Source organism: Aristolochia californica, unplaced genomic scaffold (genome assembly GCF_029961685.1).
Source record: "Aristolochia californica isolate CCGP_79_NKW_82.1479 unplaced genomic scaffold, dmAriCali1.0.hap1 SCAF_7, whole genome shotgun sequence".
NCBI classification, from domain to species: Eukaryota; Viridiplantae; Streptophyta; class Magnoliopsida; order Piperales; family Aristolochiaceae; genus Aristolochia; species Aristolochia californica.
The window spans coordinates 8,758,970-8,783,844 of NW_027182268.1; the positions used below are offsets into that span (position 1 = coordinate 8,758,970).

Genomic DNA, 24,875 nt, shown 5'->3' on the forward strand with positions numbered 1-24,875 from the left:
GGGGTGGCATCGAACCGAGCCGGTTCGCGAGAGGCTCGAGCTCGGCTTGGTTCGATTCGATTTATCTGAATCTCGAATCGAGTTCGACATCCGGATAAGGCTCGTTTAAGTTAACAAGTCGAGCTCGACCGAACCATGGTTTGGTTTAAAAGCTCGCGAGCCGGCTCGTTAACTTAACGAGCGGCCAAGGATTTGGGAGACGGGAGGCGGGTAAGGGTGGCATCAAACTAAGCCGGTTCGCGAGTAGCTCGAGCTCGGCTTGGTTCCGACTCGGTTCGGCTCGACTAAACCCGATCTCGAATCGAATTCAAGATTGGGTTTCCGACTCATTTAAGTAAACGAGCCGAACCCGAATGAGGCTCGGTTCTCGCGAACCGGCTCGTTTATTTAAACCCTGGGTGAAGATACGGGATTGGACCGAAAGAGAAACCTCTCCAGTTGGAACTGAAGGAGGAAAGGCGAAAGCTCCTCCTCCTCTGACTTGTGAACACTCCCTCTTCTCCACAAACACTCCCCCTTCTCTGGCTCGTGAACGCTCCCCCTTCTCTAGCTCACGAACGCCGAAACGAGGGCTGAAAGGCCAGAGCCAGTGGGACGATTGTGCGTGCCTTCTCCAGTTACAGGTACTTCCCCCCCCTTCTCCCTTGTTGTATCTTTTTTTCTTTCTTCCTGTAATCGCCTACTAGAGCATCGTCTTTTATTTTTTAAATGATGTATGAAGTTCTACTTGGGAGCTTGTTTCTGCTACATCAAACCAAATCCGGGACGGTGAAGAAACCATGTATTCACTTTTGTTCCTGTTTTTCCATCCCAAGAAAGCATATTCGCTTTTGTTCTAGTTTTTCCACCCCGAGAAAGCATCACTGACTGACCTTCATTTTTCTGATCTCTTCTTTGCCCTCAAGCTACACCCTTCTCTCAGATTACTTTATTTTCATCTTGTTTTTCAAGTGGCTAATATCTTGTTCCCTTTTATATTCTCTCAGATTTTTCTGTTCATGTTTTTTATTAGGCTCTGTTATTTCGGTAAGTTATGCTTTACACTGATTTTTTCTCAAATAGTTTTTTTTTTTTTTTGAAATGATGTTGAATTTTATTATGAGAGCTCAAACGAGTTGATTACACGAGGGGAAGTCTTCCCAAACAATAAGAGATTGCTAAGAGGTTCCAAATTTTGCCAATTTATCAGCCAAAGAATTGACTGATCTAGGAACGAGGTTCCAATTACAATAAATGGATGACACAATGTCAGCAATACAATCAATGATTGGCCAATGGCGCCAAGGAGGGGAGCTTTCTTTTAAACACCAGCTGATGATAGTCTTTGAATCACCTTCAATAATCAGCTTGCCATGGAGCCTCTCTTTAAAGATTTGGAGGCCGAACAGAAGAGCACTCACTTCAGCAGTATTTGAATCAGCGATACCCACCGGCCCCTGCATAGGATAAAATAGGGTCTCCACTGCTATCTCTGAAAACACCACTAGCTCCAGCCAGCCCAAGACAGCCTAAAGCACTGCCATCAAAATTGAGTTTGATGTAGTCGTAAGGGGGAGGATCCCAGGTGGCCATAACCGGATTCTTACGAGGGCCCGCCATGTACGCTATCAAACCCCAATTTTCTCGAAGGGAGATGCCCGATAGAGAAGCAAACTCCTTCCTAGCATGTAGCCAGCTCGAAATAAGGCTCACTGCCTGAGACGCTATATTATCCGGGTTGCTAGCCTTGGAATTGAATCTCCGGTTGTTTCGCTCTAGCCATATACACCATGGGACATGTGTAAGGCATGCCTAGAGAATTATCTTGCCCAGCTTAGGAAGGCGCATCCCCATAACCATCTCAAAGGTGACAACAAGGTCCTGATGTAGCCCCATTTGGAGACCAATCTTCTGATATATCTTCATCCAGACTTGCCATGAAAATTTGCAATGTAAGAGAACATGCTAGATTGTCTCATCGCACACACCACAAAGGGGACAAGTGAGATCGGGGGCAATGTAACCTCTTTTATGGAGGTTGTCAGAGGTGAGGATTTGTTCCCTGATGGTCGTCCACACGAAGAATTTGATTTTATTAGGCGCTGAGAGCTTCCATGCCAGGTTTACCTTGTGCTCATGCATGTTGTAATCTTGTTTTCTAATGTGGGAGTAGGCGGATGCAACTGTGAATCGGCCATTAATGCTGAGCTTCCATATCAGTTTATCAACTGCATGCTCACGAATAGTAGCTGCTGAGCCTTGAGAGGAAAGCAAAAAGCAGTAGTTTCCTCGTCATTTAATCCCGACGAAATGTAAGACTCCATGAGCGATCTCTCCAAGAATCTGTCACTGAGCAAGAGAGATCTCTCGCCACCCTAGAGAGCCCCGGGAAATCCTCAGAGAGGGGGCGGGGGCCACACCATTCATCTGACCAAAAGAGGAGGGTCCTTCCATTTCCTGTGTGAAAGGAAGTTGCATCTCTAAATATTGGGAGGAGCTTTTGAATTGATTTCCATATCGAGGATAGAAGCCGAATAGCGCCATCCTCCCTCCACCATGCACCCAAAGGTTGAAGATAGAACCTGACCATATTACCCCATAGGCTGTTATGCTTGATGTTGAAGTTCCAAATCCATTTGAGCAAAAGGGCATTGTTCATCTCCTTCGTAGGCCGTATGCCTAAACCACCCCGATTTCGGGGCATGCAAATATCCTTCCAACTCACCAAATGGTATCTGAAGGTGTCCTCTGATCCTCTCTAGAGAAAGCATCGACGGATGGCATCAATCCTGTTGCAAACTGAGGCCGGACAGTGCATGAATGATAATAAATAGTTTGGCAGTCCTGCCAAACAAGACTTGAGAAGAGTGAGCCCCCCAGCTGTAGATAAAAGCTTGCCCCTCCAAGTAGCTAGTCTCTTCTCAAATTTCTCAATAAGTGGGACCACAACATTGCCGAAGGCCGAGAGTCAAAAAGTGGTAGTCCAAGATACATAGCTGGCAAATTTCCCACTGAGCACCCCAAATATTCAGCCATTCCCTGAAGCACAAGAGAGTCAATATGATAGCCAAGGAGGGTGGTTTTCTTCCAGTTAATGTTCTGCCCAGAAGCCAATTCAAACAGTCCCAATACAGCACGCAGTTTTCGAATCTGATCCATTGTACCAACCCCAAAGCAAATTGTATCGTCTGCAAACTGAAGGATCGACACATCAAAGGCTGCACAGTCCGTCGTGGGGAGGATCCAACCCAGGTTTTTGGCCGAATAGATCAAAGGTGATAGGTATTCCGCTACCACATTGAAGAGCAAAGGGGAAAGGGGGTCTCCCTGCTTGATTCCCCTGGATCCCCTAAAATAACCGCAAGCCATTCCGTTGAGAAGAATGGAGTAGCTTGCAGAGGAGATGCAACTATGAATCCAGAAGCGCCATTTTTCCCTGAATCCCATTTTCCCCAGGAGAGTGTCCAGAAGCTTCCAATTAACTCTGTCAAAGGCTTTCTCAAAATCAAGCTTCAGGATGAATCTGGGAAGCTTTAAAGTCTTAAAATGGTGGATGAGCTCGTGACATGCCATGACCGAGTCTAATATATTTCTTCCCTTGATAAAAGCACTTTGACCATGATGGATTGCAATAGGGAGAACCGCCCTGAGGCGATTGGTGGTGAGGCTAATCAAACGAAAGTCAGATGGAATTTCTGCCCCTTCTTTTTTAGGGATGAGGGCAATAAACGAAGCTCCGATGCTCCTATATCTGATGCCATGCTGATAGAACGAGTGGACCATGCAGGCAATGTCGTCTCTGATGAAGGGCCAACATCGGCGATAGAATTCCCCATTGAAACCATCCGGACCCGGAGCACGATCCAAAAGAAGACCCAATGCGGCTTTTTCAATTTCCTTACTGGAGAAAGGGAGCTCGATGAGACTAGCTACGGCTGAAGGAATAGCCTGGAGATGAACCCTTTCGAAGAAAGGGTAAACTAGCTGGCCATCATAATATAATTCTGCAAACCAGTGAGTCCGAAATAAGGGATCGATCTGAGGTACTCTCACCATTGACGCTGAGCGCGGTGATGCGGTTTGGCTCTTCTCCTGGTATTCCTCTTCAGAATCAAGAGTGGAAATCTGAGAAAGGACGGCAGCTCTCTCGGCTGAGGAAGAGGCCTTTCTTGCAAAGGCCCATGATCGCAGCAACGACTTTAACATCTTGAGTTTGGCTGGGAAGTTCCACCAGGTCGGGCCCGTCACAACCATCCTCTCCTAGAAGAACCGGATAGAGGAGTCAAAAGAGGTCCGCCATCCAATCATTGTTGAACCTGAAAGGGGGGGTGGGGGCGCGACTGTCGAAGTGGGAATCTATCATAATCGGCCAATGGTCAGAAACAACCGTATTGAGGACTTTGCCTGTGGCATTGCTGTATAACTGAAGCCAGTCGTTATTGGCTAAGAAGCGGTCAAGCTTGGGGAGGACGGGGGGCTGTCTACCATTTAACCAAGTGAAGGTCTTCCCAGATAGGGTAACCTCGTCAAGATCCCAGCTGCCAATAAAGTCTGCAAAGAGCCTCATGAAGGTAGTGCTTCTCCAGGAGGGCGGGGATTTCTCGTGGCAGAAGCGGGTAACATTGAGATTTCCCACAAGCATCAAAGGATGGGCCACCTCTAACAAGTCCTCTCAAGGTCATCCCAGAAGAGATGTCTCTCATGGTGTCTAGTAGGACCATACACACCCACAAGGCACCAAATGTTCCCCGATCCTTTGTCTCTCAATTTGATTTCAAGGTAGTAAGTGCCACAGCAACGGTCAATCACCTCAATGGTAGTAGTGTCCCACACAATCAGAATGCCACCAGCCGATCCAATTGCATCCACAGAAATCCATCCAGGCTCCTTTTGAGGCCACATCTCGCGGATATATCCAAGGGGCAGAGAAGCCGCCTTGGTTTCTTGAAGAATGGCAACATGTGCCTTGGTAGAGGCAAATAGGTCCCGAATTGCGGCACGATGACGCACTGATCCAATTCCTCTAACATTCCAAGAGATAATGATCATTGATCACTAGTCTTCTTCTTGGACTTCTCAGACAGGTGGTTATCTTCCCTAAGGGGCTCCTGTAAAAGGTGTCGAACATCTTGGTAAGTTCCATTATCTGTGCCCAGGTTTCTGGGTTGAATTTTTGTTGTTCTATCTGAAGAGCAGTCACATACTTCTGAGCTTTTTCACCCGTCTCTAGAAGGATGAAGTCCCCTATCTCTGGATTGCAGGGGTATCTAGAATTAGCACTGGGACCATCCTGGAGAAGCTGTCTTGGCTGACTCTATTCCGCCGCTGGTAGGTGGCAAGGGGAGGAGGAATTTTGGGTGGGAATATCTCGGAGGTGGGGGAGGGAGAGAGTTCATTATTTGAGTGGTGGTTTGAGGGGTGTGAGGACTGTGGGCTGTGGTTATAGGGAGGCCTACAGGGCTTTTTAATTGTGGGGGGGGGGGGGGGGGATGAGGGGGTGTGATTATTTCGGGGGGTAAAGTGGGAAAGTGAATGGCAGTTGTAGGTATCTGGGGGGTGGAATAAATTCTATCAGGGATAGTGTCTGTGGTGGGCTGAGATGGACTGGTGGGTGGGTGGTATGGTAGGCTGGAGGGGGGGACAACCAAGGAGGCAGCTGGAATAGAGTCATCGCCAACTATAAGACTGGTTGGTTCAGGACGCATCTATGTATCTGTTATAGTGCTGAGCACTTGTTTGATAATATGTGCATGTGAAAACAGTCAGGCTAGAATATCATAATTTTTTTAATTGTGATACAAATGTCTTGTTCACTGCATGAGTGTATTGTTCCAAACCTGACCAAGGAGATACAAAAAAAAAAGTGAGAAGTAATGCTGAACTTTAGATGTTATGATGAAGGTACCTCTCTCTAAATACTGCAATTGAGTATAACAAACATGCATACTCAAAATTTAATTCATATAGGAAAATAAGACTAGATGGGCTTTTCAAGCCAGCAGTAAACTAGCTTTACCCCATCCTAATGTAAGGTGTTTAAGACAGATGTATACTGGATTATATTTTTTTGTTTGGGTGATTGTAAATTTGATATCGATATTACATTAAAATGTGTTTGATTATTGAATAAAGTTTATGCATACTATTTTGTTGTGTTTATGAACAATTTTATGTAGAGTGTATAGACAATGTTATATAGGATTTATGTATAAGAGGTCTTGCCCAATTTTAGTAGGTTGGAGCTCGAACTATTTTTTGGGATCGAGCTCGATTACAATTTTAGATTGAGGCTAAGCCCGGCTTGAGCTCGAGTTCTAAATATTTAAATCAAGCCTAGCTCGAACCTGCATTCGGCTCGACTCGATGCCACCCCTACTCTTATCTACTGATTGGAGTCATTTATTCCATAGACTCGATGCCTTGGTGTTTTTGCTAATAAATTATCACTTTACTCAAAAAATTTCAATTATTGGTCTAGAGGTCCTTGTTGAGGCGACCAATGAATAGGGGAGCCCAAGATAAATAGGAGGGGAGGAAAGAGTGCATCCCAAAATGTCTGCCATCTCATGAAGAATCTCAAGGTTGATATATATATATATATATATTATTTTTTTTGAGCAAAGTGATAATTTATTAGAGAAAACACCAATACACAACAAGAAAACTAGAGGAGTACTCCCCCTACAATCAAAGATTGGAGGGCTCCATTTTTAGCAAGAGAATCAGCAAACGAGTTTGTTAACCTCGGGATGTGGGTCCAAAAGCAATCACGAGGGGGGGGGGGGGGGGGGGGGTTATGATCACAAAATTTTCTAAGAATACTCCAATGTCTGCATGGGTGGTGGAGATAGTAGAACACCAATTGATGACCACCAACGAATCTCCTTTGATAATGAGGGGACAATTGAGATGATGCCGGAAGAGGAAGAGACCGTGAAAGAGGGCAAAGAGCTCAGCTTCTGTAGAGTCTATAGTCTGCATAGGTCCTGAGTAATTGAGAATAGCACGGCCACTAGCATCCAGGATGATGCCTCCAAAACCCGCAATGCCTAGGCATCCCCAAGCACTTCCATAAAATTTAGTTTGAGGAAGCAGAAGGGAGGAGGGATCCAAGCAGTAATGATTGACGGGTGATGGCAGCTATGCATGGTGGCAATGGTTGACCAATTGAGGTGCAAAGAGGAGCTGATGAATCTGAATCCTTTTTAGTATGTAGCTAGGCCGAGACTTGGTCAATGATCTTACTGACAATCTTCTCATGATGACTAGTTTTGAAGTTGAATCGGCGATTGTTACGTTCCTTCCATATGGCCCAAGGAGTGTGACCAATGATTGAGGAGATCAGTAATCTGCCCAAACTGCCCTTAGTGAAACAACAATCAATATCTGCGTACCGACTTAACGTAGGGAGTTAATTAGGCTCCACAACTTAATAATCTCTCACTTGGAGACTAATCCATGATCAATATCTCCTCTCCAACGACAAAAACTTCTCAATCTTCAGAGAGAAGTCCAACTAAAGTTGCACAAAACTTCAGTTTCTCAATCGTAACATATCAGCCGGATTCCGACTCCCTTGAATCTACTCAAGTGCTAACACTCCATCTTCAAGAGCTGATCTAATGAAGTGATAACGCACCTATATGTGCTTTGTTCTGGCATGATAAATAGGGTTCTTTGCTAAATGAATAACACTCTGACTGTCACAATACAACACATTCTTCCCATGCTCGATTCACGTACTGACTCAGCGTAGGGCGTTAATTAGGCTCCACAAATTAACAAGAAGATCGAGGGGAAGGTAGAGATGTAGGCCCAAGTGCTTGAAGAGACTAGACTAGATCAACTAAGAGAATTGGCAGTGAAGAAGGAGATGATTGGTCATCTCTTCGGTAGCATTACAGAATGTGCAAAGAATGGAAGGGGTCGTGTTACCCCGATGATGAAGATTATAACCAATGAGGATTCTGTCTTTAACTACACACCAAAGGAAGAACTTAGCTTTGCTAAGGGAAGCCAACCGTTGATGCGATGTTAGGCCAAGGAAACAGTAAAGACGCCGTCCCGTTCAAGATACCAAGTGATTTTATCTTTTGTATTGGGATGAATGGTGATATCTTGTAGGAGCTTGAGAAGGGATGAAGCCAATGTTGCTTCATCATCATTAAGCCCACACTGGAGAAAAAGATTCCAATTGTGTGAAGGGACCATGAAGAGGCGACAATGGCGTTAGGTTGGTAGCTGATTTGGAGGAGAGGGGCATGGGTGGTGTTGAAAAGGCCGGAGTCACATCACCAATGGGACCAAAACGCGAGACATTCACCATTTCCAACAAAAAATCTGGAGCCTTTCTCAAGAAGACCGAGAAGGAGAAAGAAGGTCTTCCAGAGGGGAGAGATTTTGACGTTTGCCCCCTGCAATCCACCAAGGTAGGTCCATCTCTGATTGTGTGCAATCATGGGTCTCCATATAGCAATAGGGGTTGCATTGAATCTCCATAGCCATTTGACAATGAAGGCTTTGATGGTGCTATGAGTCTCCCGAATGTCGAGGCCGCCTCTACTTTTGGGTAAACAAATATCACTCCAATTGATTAGGTGGTATTTGAACCCAGTTTACGAGCCTTTTGATAAGAAGTTGTGCTTGAGACCATCAATTTTCCGGCAAATAGACATTGGGCAATGAAGAAAGGAAAGGAAGTAGGGGATTCCAGCAAGGCATGAATTGATGAGAGTAAGTCTGCTGACTTTGGATAATAAATGACCTCCATGAAGCTAGACAGCAATTGAGACATGACAGCAATTGAGACATTCCAGCACCGGATCCCATAGGTGCTTACGAGGACGGTCTTCAAATAGAGGCAGACCTAGATACGAGGTTGGCAAAGAGCTGATTCCACAATTCAGACAAGAGGCCATGTCCTAAAGAAGGGCGGCACTATATGTGGTAGCCGATGATAGAACTTTTCTTCCAATTTAACTTCTGGCCCGAGGTTATCTCAAAGATGTTTAAGAGAGCCTTGAGATGCTTGACTTGTTCCATAGTGCCAAAACCGAAGAGCATTGTGTCATCGGAAAATTGAAGTAAAGGAATATTGAAAGCAGCTTGTGAGATCATGGGTTTAAGCCATTGTAGTCAGTTGGCAATGTGGATAAGAGTGGATAAATACTCAGCCATGATATTAAATAAAAGGGGAGAAAGAGGATCTCCTTACCGTAGACCTCTAGATGTCTTAACGTACCCACAAGCCGTGCCGTTGAGAAGGAGTAAAACTGTTTAGGAGGAGATACAACTCCTGATCCAGCCGTGCCATTTAACACCAAAACCCATTGAATTGAGGAGAAGATTCGAGTTCACACAGTCAAAAGCCTTCTCCAAGACGATCTTAAGGGCAAATCTTGGTTCACCAGCCTTCTTGAAGTGGTTGAGCATGTCATACAAAGCCATAACCGAGTCAAGGATGGATCTGTCTTTGATGAAGGCACGTTGACCGGAATGAATCAGCAAGGCAAGAGCTGCCTTCAGGCGGTGAGCAAGAATCCAGGCCATGATTTATAGCTGATGGGCCTGAAATCAGTTGAATGTTCTGTTGAGTTCTTCTTGGGAATCAGAGCTATGAAGGTGGCTCCCAAACTGTGGAAAGAAAGTCCAATACGGTGGAAGGCCTGCACCATAGCATTGATATCATCTTTGAGGATGGGCCAGCAGTGATGGAAGAAGTTGCCATCGTAGCCATTGGGGCCGGGAGCCCGATCCAAGGGCAGACCGAGCGTGGCTTGTTCCACTTCGTGTGCCGAGAAGGGAAGCTCCAAAAGATTGGCAATCGTTCTGGAGATGGATGGGAATTGAAGATTGGGGATTTTTGGTTGACGAGGCTAGTCATCACAGTAAAGATCTGCAAAGAAATAAATAAAAGTGTTAGTAATAAGGGTTCGGTCCGAGGTTGCTACATCATTAAGGCAGAACGTGCTGGTGCGGTTCGTTCACCGTCTAGTGGAAGCAATGGTGTGAAAGAACTTGGTGTTGTTGTCACCATCAGAGAGCTAACGGAAGCGAGCTCTCTGTTTCCATGAACACGGTTGAGATGATTGAGATAGAGAACATGGGATTGAAGAGCGAGGCGGCTGGGAAAATCTGAGGCTGAGAAAGGTCGAGACTCTTCTTCAATTAGATCCAGTTCAGAGGTATGCGCCATTCATTGTTGAATGAAAGAGAGAGCTAAGATCATTGACGTGATAGATTTGGAAGGAATTCAGTATTGACAAGCCATTGTCCCATCTTTGTATCAAGTAAAATAGGCCTGTGGTCAGAGCATATACAGTTTAGGACTTTGCCGGAGGCTTGATGAAAGAGATCAAGTCAATCATTGTGCGCCAAAAATCTGTCAATCTTGGACGGAATGGGTCTGGATTGTTGGGAGTTGGTCTAAGTGAATTTCTTGCCAGAAAGGGGAATGTCTTCAAACTCACATCCATCGATGAAATCGGCGAAGTTTCGCATGGATGAGGTAATTCTAGGACATGGGGGTGATCGGTCTGAGCAAAAATGAATTGTGTTGAAGTCTCCTATGAAGAGTCTAGCCGTCTGCCAGATTTGAATGAGGGCAGCGAGCTCTACCCAGAAGAAGCGCCGATCCCGAGAGTGATTCGGCCCATGAACTATGGCAATGCTCCATATACAATTGGTTGTTCGTTCTTGTATCTTGAGGGCAATAGAATATGTTCCAATAATGTCTTCAATGACCTTAAGCGGGTTAGTATTCCGTAGGGCGAGAATGCTACCTAAATGACCAATGGTGTAGAGAGATCTCCAGGCAAGAGAGGGACAGTTCCAAAGCTCATGGGGGTGCCGATCATCAACATGTTGGAGCTTTGATTTTTGAAGGAAGACAATGGTGGTTTGGTAGAGGAAAGAAGGTCATGGATAGCAACCTGTTTATGGGGGTGTCCAATTCTGCAAATATTCCAAGAAATAATTATCATTTCTTGGATGGCTTGCAGACTTCTGGGTTGGAAAGGGAATTAGGAAGATAATTTCACAAGTGGTTGGATCAAAATGGGGTAGAGAGTAGCAACACTAGGTTCACCGCTGAAGAAGCGTTGATTAGGAGTTCGACCTCTTTGCTGGTAGGTCGCGAGAATGGGAGAAGTGAGCCAAGGTGGAATTTCTGGAGGTTGAGGAGGATTTTGCTCATGGACACCAGGGGAAGAAATGGACTCCGTGTCAGATAGAAGGTCGTTTGAAATATCTGGTGAGGAGGGGGGGATGGTAGAGTTTCCGTACCAAAACCAGGGGTAACAAGGGGAGTGGAAAGGTCTGCTGGAAGATTCAAAGTGCCATGAGGAGAGCTTAAAATGGTAAGGGTCTGGGTGGGGGTAGTTGGTAAGGGAGGCCACATGGAAGAGAGGCAGTTAGGTTGGAGGCGGGGACATGGGGTTTGGTGCTTGAGAGGTTGACAGCTTGGTAATTTTGGGGGAAGAGAAAGTCGTGTCTGGGAGTAGATTAATGTAGAATGGTGTTGACTAGGGGGATCTCGGGATTGGGGACTTGGCCATGGATTGAAGAGGGAGGGGACAGCTCAGCTAGGGGAGGATGAGGTTCACGGGCATTGTCAGAAAGGTGCTGGTATGGCGCCAGAGTTGTCAGAATGGGAACACGATTGTCTCTTGGCAGAGGGACGAGATTTGAAATTTGAATTTTCAAGGATGATCCCAGTCTAGCGAGACTAGGTGGATGGGTTCAGGGTTGAGTGTGACTCAGTAGTGTCCGGGTCGACTCAGTGAGGAAGACTGGATGGTGGAACAACCATGGTGGTTTGGTGGAAAGTGGAGAAATTTTCGAAGGTGAGCCAGAAGAAGGTGATGTTTATTGATAGTTTGATGTATCAGGTGCCAAAGTAAAGGTTGTTTGAAATGATGAAGAACCGAGCTTGGTCGAGTTTGGACTTCATGTTGGTGGAGGTATCTATGGAGGAGAGGGTGCCGAAAGTTTGGTTGATAAAGTTGAAGTTGTGGTCATGCCAGAATTCTACTGGAGGTCCCAAATCCAAATCCAAATCCATTGGCCGAGGATGGTGTTGAGACTAGTGGAGGACCAATCGGTAATGTTGGTGATGTCTGGATGGGGAATGGGATGTGGTATGAGCAAAGCTCGCTGTTTATTGGTATCAGTGGAAAAATGGAAAAGCTAATTAGTGTTGTGGAGAAAGGAGAAAGTCCGGCTATGATTGAATTGAAGGTGTGAGGTGAGCCAGTGAACCAGGGTGGATGGAGGTGCAGTTTTGGGTGGTAGTGAGGACAATGGATAGGGAGAAAAGTTTTTCACTGGCATCCCAGAGGTACGGTGGAATGGTGGTAGTGGGCGTATCCAAAGGTTGGTGAGTGGACCATGCTAAGAGATTGGAGGTGGTGGGGGTGGATGTTATGGTCCCTAGCCATTGATCGAGTAACTCGGCGTGGGATTTGAGAATCCAGCACTGTAATAGAGCAGCTGCTCTCGGTAAGGATGGAAAAGGAATCTCCTTTCTTTGACCTGATCTCGGATAGAAGGAAAGCAACCTCCTTTATGGAATATGCTGCTGCTGCTCAGACAGGAGGGGAAAGGTTCCCCTTTTGCTCACAGAAGAGAGGGTTTAGAACCCTCTTTGCTGCTGCTCAGGTTAGGGGCTGCAAAGCCTCTAACTTGGACAGTCCTTGGACCAGAGGTTAGGGGTTCCTAACCTTGCTTCTTGCTGGCCTTGAGGCTGAGAACCTCTGAATTGTGGCTGCTCGTGGTATGGTGATGGAGAAGCCTCCAAACCTGGCTCGGAAAGAGAGGGAGAGGCCCTCTATGGCTGTTGTGGATGGATGGGAGGCTGAAGCCTCTGATTGAACTCGGAAAAGGGGCAAAAATTTCCCTATTATCTTCGGTATGGAGCAAGGTAAACCAAAATTAAAATAGGGAAGAAGGAAATTCAGATTCAAGAGAGAACCTGGACCTAGAACTCATCAAGGAGACCTCCAAACCCTAGAGCTCGTCAAGGAGAACTCCAAACCCTGTTTAACCTAATTCAAGACTTGCCTTTTCTCATTCTCCTTGCCCTCTAAGTAGGGTTGACGCCAACCATAGTTTTAGGGCTAATTATTACAATTCCGCCCCTATGGCAATTTAACTTCAATAATGCATAAAAAACGAATTTAAAACAATATGGAAAGAAAGCTATTAACTCTGCTATTAACTCTGTGACTCAGTGCACCTCCGTTGTATGACTCGGTTAACTATTGAGTCCTCAACACCTGCCTCGCCTTGGAGAAAGAGCTTGTCCTGAAGCTCGTAAGCTGGGTAGACCTATTTCAAGGTGTTCAACTGTTCCATGTCACCGCGTCTGGATCGGTGGCTGTCCACTGGACTAGAATCTCCCCCTAGTCATTAACCAATCGGGCTCATAACACCGTAGTTGGTGTAAGGATGACGTGTCCGTTGTCCACCGAGGAAGGAAAGGAGTGATTGTGGGGGGTGAGCCCGTATATGGTTTCAGTAGGGATACATGAAACACATCATGCAGCTTGGCCGTGGCTGGAAGTTGTAGTTGATTGGCCACTGGTCCCACGCGCCGAATAATGGAGAAAGGCCCAAAGTACTTGGGTGAGAGCTTATAGCGTGGCGGTCCGGCAATGGAATGTTGTTTGTACGGTTGGAGTCGTAACCAAACGTAGTCCCCTACCTCATACGAGACGTCTCTGTGTCCCTTGTTGTAGAAATCTTTCACACGAACCTGAGCGTGCCGGAGGCAGTCTGTAATATTTTGTAATACCTGGTCGCGATCCATGAGTGCCTGATCAATGGCGTCCACGCGGGTGGACCCTGGAGTATAAGAGAGGAGCCAAGGGGGATCCCTGCCATATAGAACCCAGAAAGGAGTGGATTGCAAGGCTGAGTGGAATGAAGTGTTATAACAATATTCAGCCCATGGTAGCCACTGAACCCAGTGTTTCGGACGATCGCCCACAAGGCATCGTAGATACATTTCGACGGTGGGGTTAACCACCTCGGTTTGGCCATCTGTCTAGGGACGATATGAGGAGGAAAATTTCAACTTCGTGCCACTCAGATGAAAAAATTCCTGCCAGAAAGTGCTAGTAAATACCGCGTCCCGATCACTGACAATTAATTCTGGAATGCCATGCAAGCGGACAATATGCTCAAGGAAGGTCTGTGCCACTTGTGATGTTGTATATGGATGAGCCATAGGAATAAAATATGCATACTTGGAGAACCGATCGACCACCACAAATAATACTGATTTGCCGGCTGACTGGGGAAGACCCTCGACAAAATCCATCGAAATATTGGCCCAGACTTGTGTAAGGAGTGCGAGAGGTTGAAAAAGATCTGCTGGACTTAAATGGTCAGCTTTTTTGCATTGACAGACATGCTGAGACATATGTGGCTATGGTGGCCTTCATGGCTTGCCAATAAAAATCTGCTCGAACGCGCTGCAATGTTTTCTGGATGCCTTCATGTGTGCTGTCATGGTAGGCAGAGAGGATGGCTGGAATAAACTCGGAAGTGTGTGGTAGACAAATCCGCATTTTGTAGCAAATAAGGGAATCCTGGACGGACCACTTAGAATCCATTGTCCCCTCTGTAACTTTTTCGTGTAGCTCTTATAGGACAGGAAGAGTGGCATGGGCCTCTCTCACCAAGTCTAAGATGAGGAAACGAGGCTGGCTGATTGCATATATGAGTTGTTGGTGTTCATAACGCCGTGAGAAGGCATCCGCTGCCTTGTTTAATCTTCCCGAACGGTACTCGACTAAAAAATAAAATCCCATCAACTTACTAATCCAGTGCTGCTGTGGAGAAGTTATGAGGCGCGTTCAAGTAAGAATTTAAGGCTGTAATGATCAGTATGGATGAGAAATGTCAGACAGCCTTGGCCAACTCAATTACTTCCCTTTCATACGCAGCCAATTTGTGGTGGCGTGCTGCTAACTACCTGCTGAAATATGCAATGGGGTGGGACTGTTGCTATAAAACGGCACCAATGCCCCCACCGGATGCATCGCACTCTACCACAAATGAGTCCTCAAAATTGGGAAGTTGTACGACGGGTGTGGAGGCGAGAGCTAGTTTGAGGGCCTCAAAGGACTGTGTGGCCTCATCATTCCAAATAAAGGAATTCTTCTTGAGGAGACTGGTCAATGGTGCTACCAAGGGTCCGCAGTTCTTAATGAATTTGCAGTAGTATCCGGCTAGGCCCAAAAAATCTCTCAAAGCTGAGCAAGACTGAGGTTGTGGCCAATCATGAATTACCTAAATCTTCTTAGGATCAATAGTGACCCCCACATGTGATATAATATGGCCGAGATAGGCGACATGTGACTCCGCAAAAGAGCATTTGGATTTCTTCAAATAGAGTTGGTGGGCTCATAACAATTCAAAAACTATCCGTAAATGCGACAAATGCTCTTCCCCAGACTTGTTGTATATGAGTATATCATAAAAAAAACAAGTACAAATTTTCGGAGATAGTTGCGAAATACCTTATTCATCAGTGCTTGAAAAGTGGATGGGGCGTTTGATAACCCAAATGGCATGACCACAAACTCAAAATGGTTGTGATGTGAGCGGAAGGCCGTCTTCTCAATGTCGGAGGGGTGCATACGAAGCTGATGATATCCTGAGCGTAAATCTAGTTTAGTGAAGACCCATGAACCATGTAATTCATCCAGGAGCTCCTCCACTACCGGAATAGGGAACTTATCCTTCACTATCTGGGCGTTTAACTCCCTAAAATCTCCATGTGTCATCATGTTTCTTCACGAGCAAGACTGGTGAAGAGAATGGGGAGCGGTTGCCAGGAATAAGGCCCTGTTGTTACATGGCTTGGCATTGTTGCTTGATTTTGTCCTTCTAGAGGTGTGGATACAAGTACGGCTGAACTACCACCACATCAGAACCTGGTTTTAAACAGATCCGATGGTCAATGTGCCTCAATGGAGGCAATCCGGAAAGCTGGTGGAAGAGGTCTGAGAACCTGTCGAGAAGTTTTTCGATAGTGTCCGTTTGGTCTTGCGTGTGAATGGTATGAAGGTGGTGGGGTTTGTCCACCTGACTGCGCTATAATAGCACTTGGCATCCGCTCAATACAAAGCTCATAGTTAAAGCAGAGAAGTCCTACAGTATGGGTCCCATTGTTTGTAACCATTTAATGCCTAACACCATATCAAATCCTGCCAAAGGTATCACAAAAAATTCCGAATGAAATAAAGTCGTACCAATTGAAAATTTTGCCGCTTTGCTAATCCAGTAGCTAGGGACTTTCTCCCTATTGGCCACTGAAACCGTGGTTGTCGGGTGTGGATGGATCTGTAACTGAAGATGCTGAGCAGCTGTCAAGCTAAGAAAATTGTGTGTACTTCTCGAATCCACTAGTTCCACAAGTTCCTGATCGATGACTCGAGCTCTGACTTGCATAGTTTTGGCAGATTTCTGCCCAGTAATGGCATGTAGAGAGATTGTTCGTGGTTCCTCAATAAGATCATCGCTATTTTCTGTATCCTCTGTTTCATCCACTTCGAGCCAGAACAACCGTTTACATTGGTGGCCTACTCTGTATGGTTCATCACAATTGTAGCACAGGTTCTTGGACCTCCGTTCTGCCATCTTGGAATTGGTTAATTTTTTGATATACTGAGGTGGGGGGTTACTAGAGAGTGTGTCGGCTGCTAGAGTAGTAATCGGATTATTTATGGGTGGTGATAATGCTGGATATGGCACCTGAGGAGAAGTATTTCGTCGCCCTTGCCAATTGGAGGAAGTGTTCTGTTCCCTATGCCAAACTGGCCTACGATGCTGAATCAGTTGTCGTTCTTCCATTGCTCGAGCTAAATTCATTGCCCGAGCCAAATCTGAAGGTGATTGAAGTTCCACCTCTAAACTCAGAGATTCAGTGGGGCCTGCTGTAAATAAGTTGACCTACTGGTCCACTCGTACCAACCAGCCAATGCAAGCCAATTTTTCTTGGAATTGTTTTTTATACAATTCAACAAACCCAGTTTGTCTCAACAGGACCAAATCTCCCAAGGGGTTGCTGTGGGCGGGAGGGCCAAATCGAGTTGTGCATAACTCTTTAAATTCATCCCAAACCAACACTAATCTTTCTAGTTCCACTTGATGAAACCATAGTTGTGCCTCATCTAACATGTGGAAGGCGGCAAATCCCACCTTGTCAAACTCAGTAGTCCCTTGATATGAAAAAAATTTCTCACATCTATGCAACCAAATTAAGGGATTGATTGACCCAATAAATGTAAGGAAAATCCAATTTTGTATACCTAGGTATTGTACCTCCACTGTGCGGTGTCTGGACAGCGGTGCGCCCAGCAAATTGCTCCTTCCTTCGGTTGTGCGAATGATTCTCCCCCCTTTGGTCTGGGATAGAGTATCTCTCTGCCATGAGATCCGATATCATGTTAGAGAGTCGCTGGATTTGCAAGCTCATGCCATGAATTTGTTCCAACTTTTCTTGTGCTTCAGCCTGTTCATCTTGCATCCCTTTGATCATGCTTCTAAGTTCTTCATTGTTGGATGTATCCCCCATGTTACCTTGCTCTGATACCAGTTGTTATGATCCCGGATCTAACACGGCGATTTGTAGGGATGAAGAAGAGAAAGACAAAAATCAAGCCGAAGGAAAGCTTGAAAACCCTAGGTTCTTTGAGGAGAACGCACACCCCTGAGCTCGTTGAGGAGAACTCAAAACCCTTGTTTACTCTAAATCAATGCTTGCCTTTTCTCATTCTCCTTGCCCTCTAAGTAGGGTTGACGCCAACCATAGTTTTAGGGTTAATTATTACGATTCTACCCCTATGGCAATTTAACTTAAATAATACATAAAAAACGAATTTAAAACAATATGGAAAGAAACTATTAACTCTGCTATTAACTTTGTGAATCAATGCGCCTCCGTTGTATGACTCGGTTAGCTATTGAGTCCTCAACAGTGGAGGGTATGGGTTTGCATCAGGAACGGAGTTTGTGAAGTTTTTCATTGGTGATGAAGGAGGTAGGGGCAGATGATGATGCGGGTTGTCTGGATATGCTGATGGTAATGGCAGAAAGTGGGGTGGTAGAGATGGGGGGGTGTTGAGGATGAGGTTGGGGAAGAGTGGGGGTGGAAAGCCTGATAATTTCATCTTTGAATTGTTTCCATCCAAATCTGGAGTTGGTTGTCTCCATAATGTATTTTCTTGCCATAATAGCTCAATCCCGACATTGAGTAATCTTGCATTCTGTAACTCCATGATATTGGAAGACAGAAACATAGAAGGCAACATTGTTGGTCCAAATCCAGAGTCCAAGGTGACAGCGTCGAAGATCTTCATGAAGTTGGTTGTAGCATTTAGAGGTATAGTGATGAAAGATCTCTTGTTGCCAGTCGTGTAGGGTCACCTTGACACCACTGCTCGCCATGTTGAAGTTGAAGGAGGTGCCCCCTACCAAGTATGAACCGTTTTGCTACTGACTTGGTGGTGAAGGGCACTGCTTGTGTTGTCGTGAGTGAATCGTCACCCATCCAAGCTTATCAGAATCCTGATCGATCGGCAAATCCAACGGGGGATCCGGAGTGAAAGCAATCACTTTTCCTTTTCGTCGATCCTTAGGATGGGTGACAGCAATGATGTGCTCACCTCGAAGATGATTGTCCATGGTGAATGACATAGATTTCCTTCGTTGTTTCGGTATCTAAGCTGGAGAATCATTTTCGCTTCATTGATCTCTGTGTCCGTAGCTTCTTCTTTCTCTAAGTTGAAATTTGTCCCAAAGTCATGCTCTCCCACTGTCGGCTCTCCCGAGGAAACCCATTAAGGTGGTTTTCCTCCAATTAACCTTTTGACCCGATGCAATTTCAAAGAGCTCGAGGACAACCTTTCTTCTTTATGTGGTCAACAATCCCAATGCCAAAGTTGTATCATCCACAAATTGCAGTAGAGGAATGTCAAAAGCCGAGTGATGACTAACTATGGAGAGCTAGCCGTAACTCTCTGGCCGAGTAGAAAATGGAGAATAAAAATTCCGCAACAATGTTGAATAGCAAGGGGGAGAGGGGCTCACCCTGTCTGATTCCTCTAGTGCCTTTGAAGAAACCACAGATCGTACCATTAAGAAGGAAGGAATAAGACGTTGAGGAAATGTAGCTTCTTATCCAAAAATGCATCGGTCACCAAATCCCATACGCCCCATCGAGTCATCCAAGAGAGTCCAATTAACCCAGCCAAACACCTTTTCCAAGTCGAGCTTGAGAGCAATCCAAGGGATGTTAGAATGGCTGAAATGGTCAAGGGGCTCATGGGCAGCCATGTGTTGTAGAGTCAAGTAGGTTTCTTCCTTCGAGAAAAGTGCCTTGACCATGGAGAATTACAGTTGGGAGGAGGGCCATGAGGCAATGAACAAGAGGCCTAGCAATGATCTTGTACATGCTAGAGATGAGGCTAATAGGGCAGAAGTCACCTGGCTGTTCCACATTGACCTTTTTTTGGCACAAGGAGCGATAAAGGAGGTCCCAATGCTACGAAAGAAAATACCTTTGTAGAATCCATGAACCATGGCAATGATATCCTTCTTGATAACTGGCCAACAATGTTTGTAGAAATCACCATTAAAGCCATCGGGGCAGGGAGCCCGATCACAAGCCATCCCCATGACCACATTCTCAATCTCATTGTGGGAGAACGACAATTCCAAGAAAGAGGCAGTCAAAGGTGACAGACTGGCAAATTTGAGATGCTGGAGCTCTGGTCTGTTTTGGCATTCCTCAGAGTAAAGATATGTGAAGAATCTGAGTAAGGCATCAGTAATGGAGACACTATCCAATGTTACCTCATTATTAATGCATAGTGAGGTAATTCGATTAGATCTCCGTCTCGCCGAAACGACATGAAAAAATTGTTTTTACATCACCCTTTGGCCAACCACATAAAGCGAGCCATTTGTTTCCAATGAACTCTCTCCCGATGCACAATCGATTGAAGATCAAGCGGAAGAGGGAAACGAGACAAAAAATCAGAGGGAGATAAATACATTTGCTCCTCAGTCCTATCCAAGTTAGCAATCCGGGAAAGAAGAGAGGCTTTCTTAGCACCCAACATAGAATGACGAATGGAGGACCAAGCCCATAGCTTGGCCTTTTGGGGGGAAAAACCAGTAGCCCTACTGTCCAATTTGAGATGGACCCACCAATATGTCAAAAGAGAGTCAAAATCATGCTCCAATAGCCAAGAATTCTCAAAACAAACAGGGGAGGGGCCCCATTTTTCGAAAGTGGTGGACAATCGGATCGGCCAGTGACCCGACCCCACCCGATTGAGGACCTTCCTAGTAACATTCTCATAAAGCCGCAACCAATTAGGGCAAGCGAGGAAACGATCCAATTTGGACATAATCAATTGTTGCTGCCCATTCGACCATGTGAAAGATTTTCCAGAAAGAGGGATATCACCTAGGTCGCGATTACCGATGAAATCAGCAAAGACCCTCATAGAAGAGAAGATATTGGTTCTGGTTGTTGGAGGGTACTTCTCTTTACAAAAACAAATAGCATTGAAGTCTCCCACAAGAAGCCAACTAAAAGCTCAATGCTGGATGAGAACCACAAGCTCATCCCAGAAACAGCGCCACTCACGGTATCTGATGGGGCCATAAACACTAGCAAGGCACCATTGGCAGCCCGAGGAGTAGTAACAGATGACAAGACCAATGGAAGAATGACCAAGAGATGAGTCAAGGACATAAAAAAGAGTAGAGTCCCAGAGGATAATTAAGCCGCTCGAATGGCCGACCGCATTGATAGAATACCAATCTAGAGATGGGTAATGCCATAGGTCCCAAGCAAGAGAGTCATCCATTGACTGACATTTTGTTTCCTGAAGAATCACAATTGAGGCTTCGCAAAGTGAAAAGAAGCAGCAGATTGTGGCACACTTCCTTAGAGAACCAATTCCTCCCACATTCCATGAGACAACAATCATTGAGGGTTCTATTTGTAGAGTCCCTGAATTTTGTCATCACCCGGCAAATATCCATTATATATTACTCCCATACTTCTGGCCAGATTCATCATTTGCTGCCAAATCTCATCATCATAACAATGGCACTGAAATTGGAGTTCAGTGACAAATCTATGAGAGTACTCGTTTGGTGGAGGAAATGGAATACGAATTAGTTCAACATTGGACAAAGGAGGGGTAGGATAGCTGGACTCACCAGTGAGGAGGGGTCGGCTTTGACTTCTTCGTCGTCTCTGATAAGTAGCCAGGATGGGTGGAGATGGGCCAGCCGGGAGGGGAACTGCATCGGCGGTTGACTCAAGTGTCCAACTGATGTATTTGGTCTCACATTCCGAGATCTACAAATTCGGCTGCAGATGTGCTAGCTAAGCAGGGAGCGTCCCTGCAATCTCTGGTTGTGAGGGATTTGCTCCCTCTTCCTTGGTAAATTTTATTTTTTATATATAAATACATCTTTATAAAAAAAAAAAAAAGTGTCCAACTGATAAGAGATTTCTTGCCCCAAGAGTGATCGAGCGGGAGAGCCAGGGGGGTGGCCATTTCCTTCTTTGGAAGTAAAATGCTGGTAATGGAAGTAGATGGTGAATTTGTAGAGTGTTCTTGGTATAATTCTGGTGGGCCCATGGGTAGGGTAGCAAGAGGTTGGGTTTGCCACGTGCTCAAGGAAGCAGAGTCAATTTGATTTTTTTTTTTTTTTTCTAATGATTAGAATGGAGAACAGTGTGTGACATATTTTTTAATAAGCTGAAGTTATATGCTCCATCTTGAAGAGGAGTGCTAGAAGTTATAATTTTGAATTTGTTTATTTTTTTTATTTCTAGGAAAGTATTTTCTAGTAAAAATTAGATTCCTAGGGTTTAAGGGAAGTACGGGTAATTTTAACCACTTATTTAACTATAAATAGAGGAGAGTGGTTTCTAAACTCTAATCTCTCCACCATTCATTTTTCAAAATTTCACATAGTTCATGATTTGGAGGGGGGGGGGGAGGTCGATTTTCTGTTATGAAACCTAGCTGGTTTTCTGCCAGCTTTTTCTTTGTTTTGCAAACTCCTAAGTCGTTTTCTTTTGATGTACCTTCTTACTAATTCAATTCTCACCATTTCAAAGAAGGTTCGGGGTCAAATTGAAGCACATGAAGATATAGAAATCTGTTTTTTTTTTCTTTTTTTTTTTTTGAGTGAAGGGAATAGACGATGTTGGCACATACTTTGTACTAGATATCAATAAGCAGTGGAATCAAGAGGGCGAGCAGTAATGTTTTAGAAAAACTAATCCAGGAATAGTGGATGTAAAACTTATATCAATGATGAAATGGTGTACCATGAAAAACAAACAACTTAATGATAATCGTCATGAAAAAATAGTTTTACCAAAGTCTAGATCACTCTCTGGCCTGTCACTGCTTTCCTTATTAAGAATTTCTGGTGGCATCCAAACACCAATATTTTCCAACAGGTATGTCAAGTCAGACTCCAAGATTCTTTCCAGGGTCTCTGTGGAACAGAGATCAACAGAGATCACAAAATAGTAATAAGCTCAAAGTTTGACTCCTAGGCATTCATAAAATCTGGCTTGAGAAAATGACACCAAACAGTAATCTACAGAAAGGGTACATAAAATATGAAAGCTGCATACTAGCTTCTTCAGGAGTGATAGTTGAGTTGGATGCTGCATTTCCATGAGCCATCTGTTTGGCTTCTTGTAGCTTTTCCTTGCGCCACACTTCAAGAGATGCTGCATATTGCAAAAGGCGTAGTTAAATAACTTGCAAGCTTCATGTATACACAAGGTGTTACAGGTCACGTATGTTTGCATAAAGTTTTCATACCAAAGTCTATTATGTAATAGAAAAAAGCAGAATTGACTCAAGTTTTTTTTTTTTTAAAGAACTCAAGTTAGTTCACCTAATTTTTAATTTAACTTTTAAATTTGAATTGAGTGACTAAAACTTAATCTCTTCTCAATTCACATCAATTTATTATTTCAAGTATTCATGTTGATGTTCATTTGAGATTTGTTTTTCAATTTTATCAATTTTTAATTAAAAAATGAGAAAATATTTAAAGAAGCAAATGTTAATTTTGTAAAAGGAGTAACTTTACTAAAGAAAAAAGTTGAGTGCAACCAAGGTTGACTGGACTTGAGTCCAGCCTCCTTTCCCTCCTTTCCAGTGGGAAGACTTGAGTTTTTTCTTTTGAGGAGAGGCTCTACAGTACTCAGTCTCTCCTTTTGTGCCACAACCATCTGGTTGATAGCATAGGTGGGTATAGAATCCATACATGTTTTTGAGTGACCCAAAACTGGGTTTTTGTGTTGTCTAGGGCATTGTAGCCCTGTGCTAAGTCCACGATCTGAGTTGAGTTGAATCAAATTTTGGTTGCTAAAAGTGTTGTTTATAGTGGTTATACATGTGCTGAATCTGTGAATTGTTCAAGTTGCTGAGAGTATCACTAAACTTCTGTGCACACTTCCAGGTTAATGAATTGACTGTGTTTCTTGAATTTAGTTGAACTGGTTATACTCTGAAAGTAGTGCTGTCAAATTTATTGCAGGTTTTGAAATTGAGGGCTTTTTTGGGATCTGGTTGAATTATTAGTGTTGAATTTCTGGAAAAGAGAAATACTTCACTAACTTGTTATAATTTGAGTACAATGAATCTCTATTTATAATAGAGGAAATAAATAGAATCCAATTAAAATTAAACTACCCTTATCCCAGTTACACCCAAAGTTAAAGACTAAAAGATAAGTCCTAAAACAATTGAACAACTGAACATAAATAGAAGACTAACATAACTAAAAGACCTTACATTTCAAAAAATAAATAACTAAAACACCTTTAACTGAGACTTCATGTCAAGTACAAGACAGCCCATGGGCTAAATACCATACAACCCAGCCCAACTAATCTTTTTCCAATTAACCTATATACAAGTACGTATCTATACAACAAATGTTAATATAAATCTTAACTTATATAAATTCCAAAGTATGGTAACATGTGAGACCAAATACAAGATGAAATTGAGGTAATTTCTAGAATCCCCCGAAAGATGTCCCAATGGCACCACAAGGGAGGGGATGCACACTTACACCATCCAATGACCACCTTCGAGTCCCCTTCAATATGAAGGGGATCGCTGCACCTGTCTTTGAAAATACGGAGCCCGTTGAGGAGGCCATGAAGCTCAGTGATACACCCCGATAACCAGAATAAAGAGTTTCAAGCCAAAGAGAAATAAATCACGAACCTTCCCTGCTGAAATCGAAATCAATAACCTCCTCTAGTAGACGATGATTTCGCGATAGCTCGGCAAACCCAACCTCGCGCAGACGATCACCTTCCGATCACGCCAAAATACTCCGATAACAGTAATCCCAGACGGTGAAAGCAATAGCCACAAAAGAAAAAACTTTGAAATCGAAATCCCAATCGAACTCCACTAAAATCAGCAAGATAACCCTGGTATTCGAGGGACCAGTACTCTCCCTGAGCCACGCTCCTCTGAATACTAAATGACGCCCTTTCCTCTTCCTCTGTTCTCCACTAAATACCCTACCGAACGTAATGAAATTATAAAATTCCCAAAATGCCTTTGACCACATTAATCACCCTCTAATTATTTTCCCAAGTGTTGTTTATTCCTTCTAGAGTAAGTAACACTGATTTGGGGTCTATCCTTACCCTCCGCCCAAACTTTCACCTTGTCCTCAAGGTGAAAAGCAGGAAACTGGAGTCGCATTGCCTCAAAATCCTCCCAAGTGGCTTCAAACTCGGGCAGATCCTTCCATTGCACCAAAACCTCTAACTGTTGTTGTCCATTTTTTTCCACTGTGCGTATATT

The 24,875-nt window shown here is 44.4% G+C and overlaps 1 protein-coding gene across 2 annotated transcripts in view; it reads right to left on the bottom strand.

Annotated features, from left to right (window-relative positions):
- The window catches only part of LOC137937749 (uncharacterized), a 49,521-nt gene that overhangs the window by 13,030 nt on the left and 11,616 nt on the right, over positions 1 to 24,875 (bottom strand). For both annotated transcript variants that reach the window (XM_068782904.1, XM_068782905.1), the window contains exons 4-5: positions 22,667 to 22,765; positions 22,402 to 22,524 (exon numbers count right to left, since the gene is read on the bottom strand). In XM_068782904.1, coding sequence (XP_068639005.1) covers positions 22,402 to 22,524; positions 22,667 to 22,765 — 222 coding nt within the window. The remainder of the gene's footprint in view (positions 1 to 22,401; positions 22,525 to 22,666; positions 22,766 to 24,875) is intronic.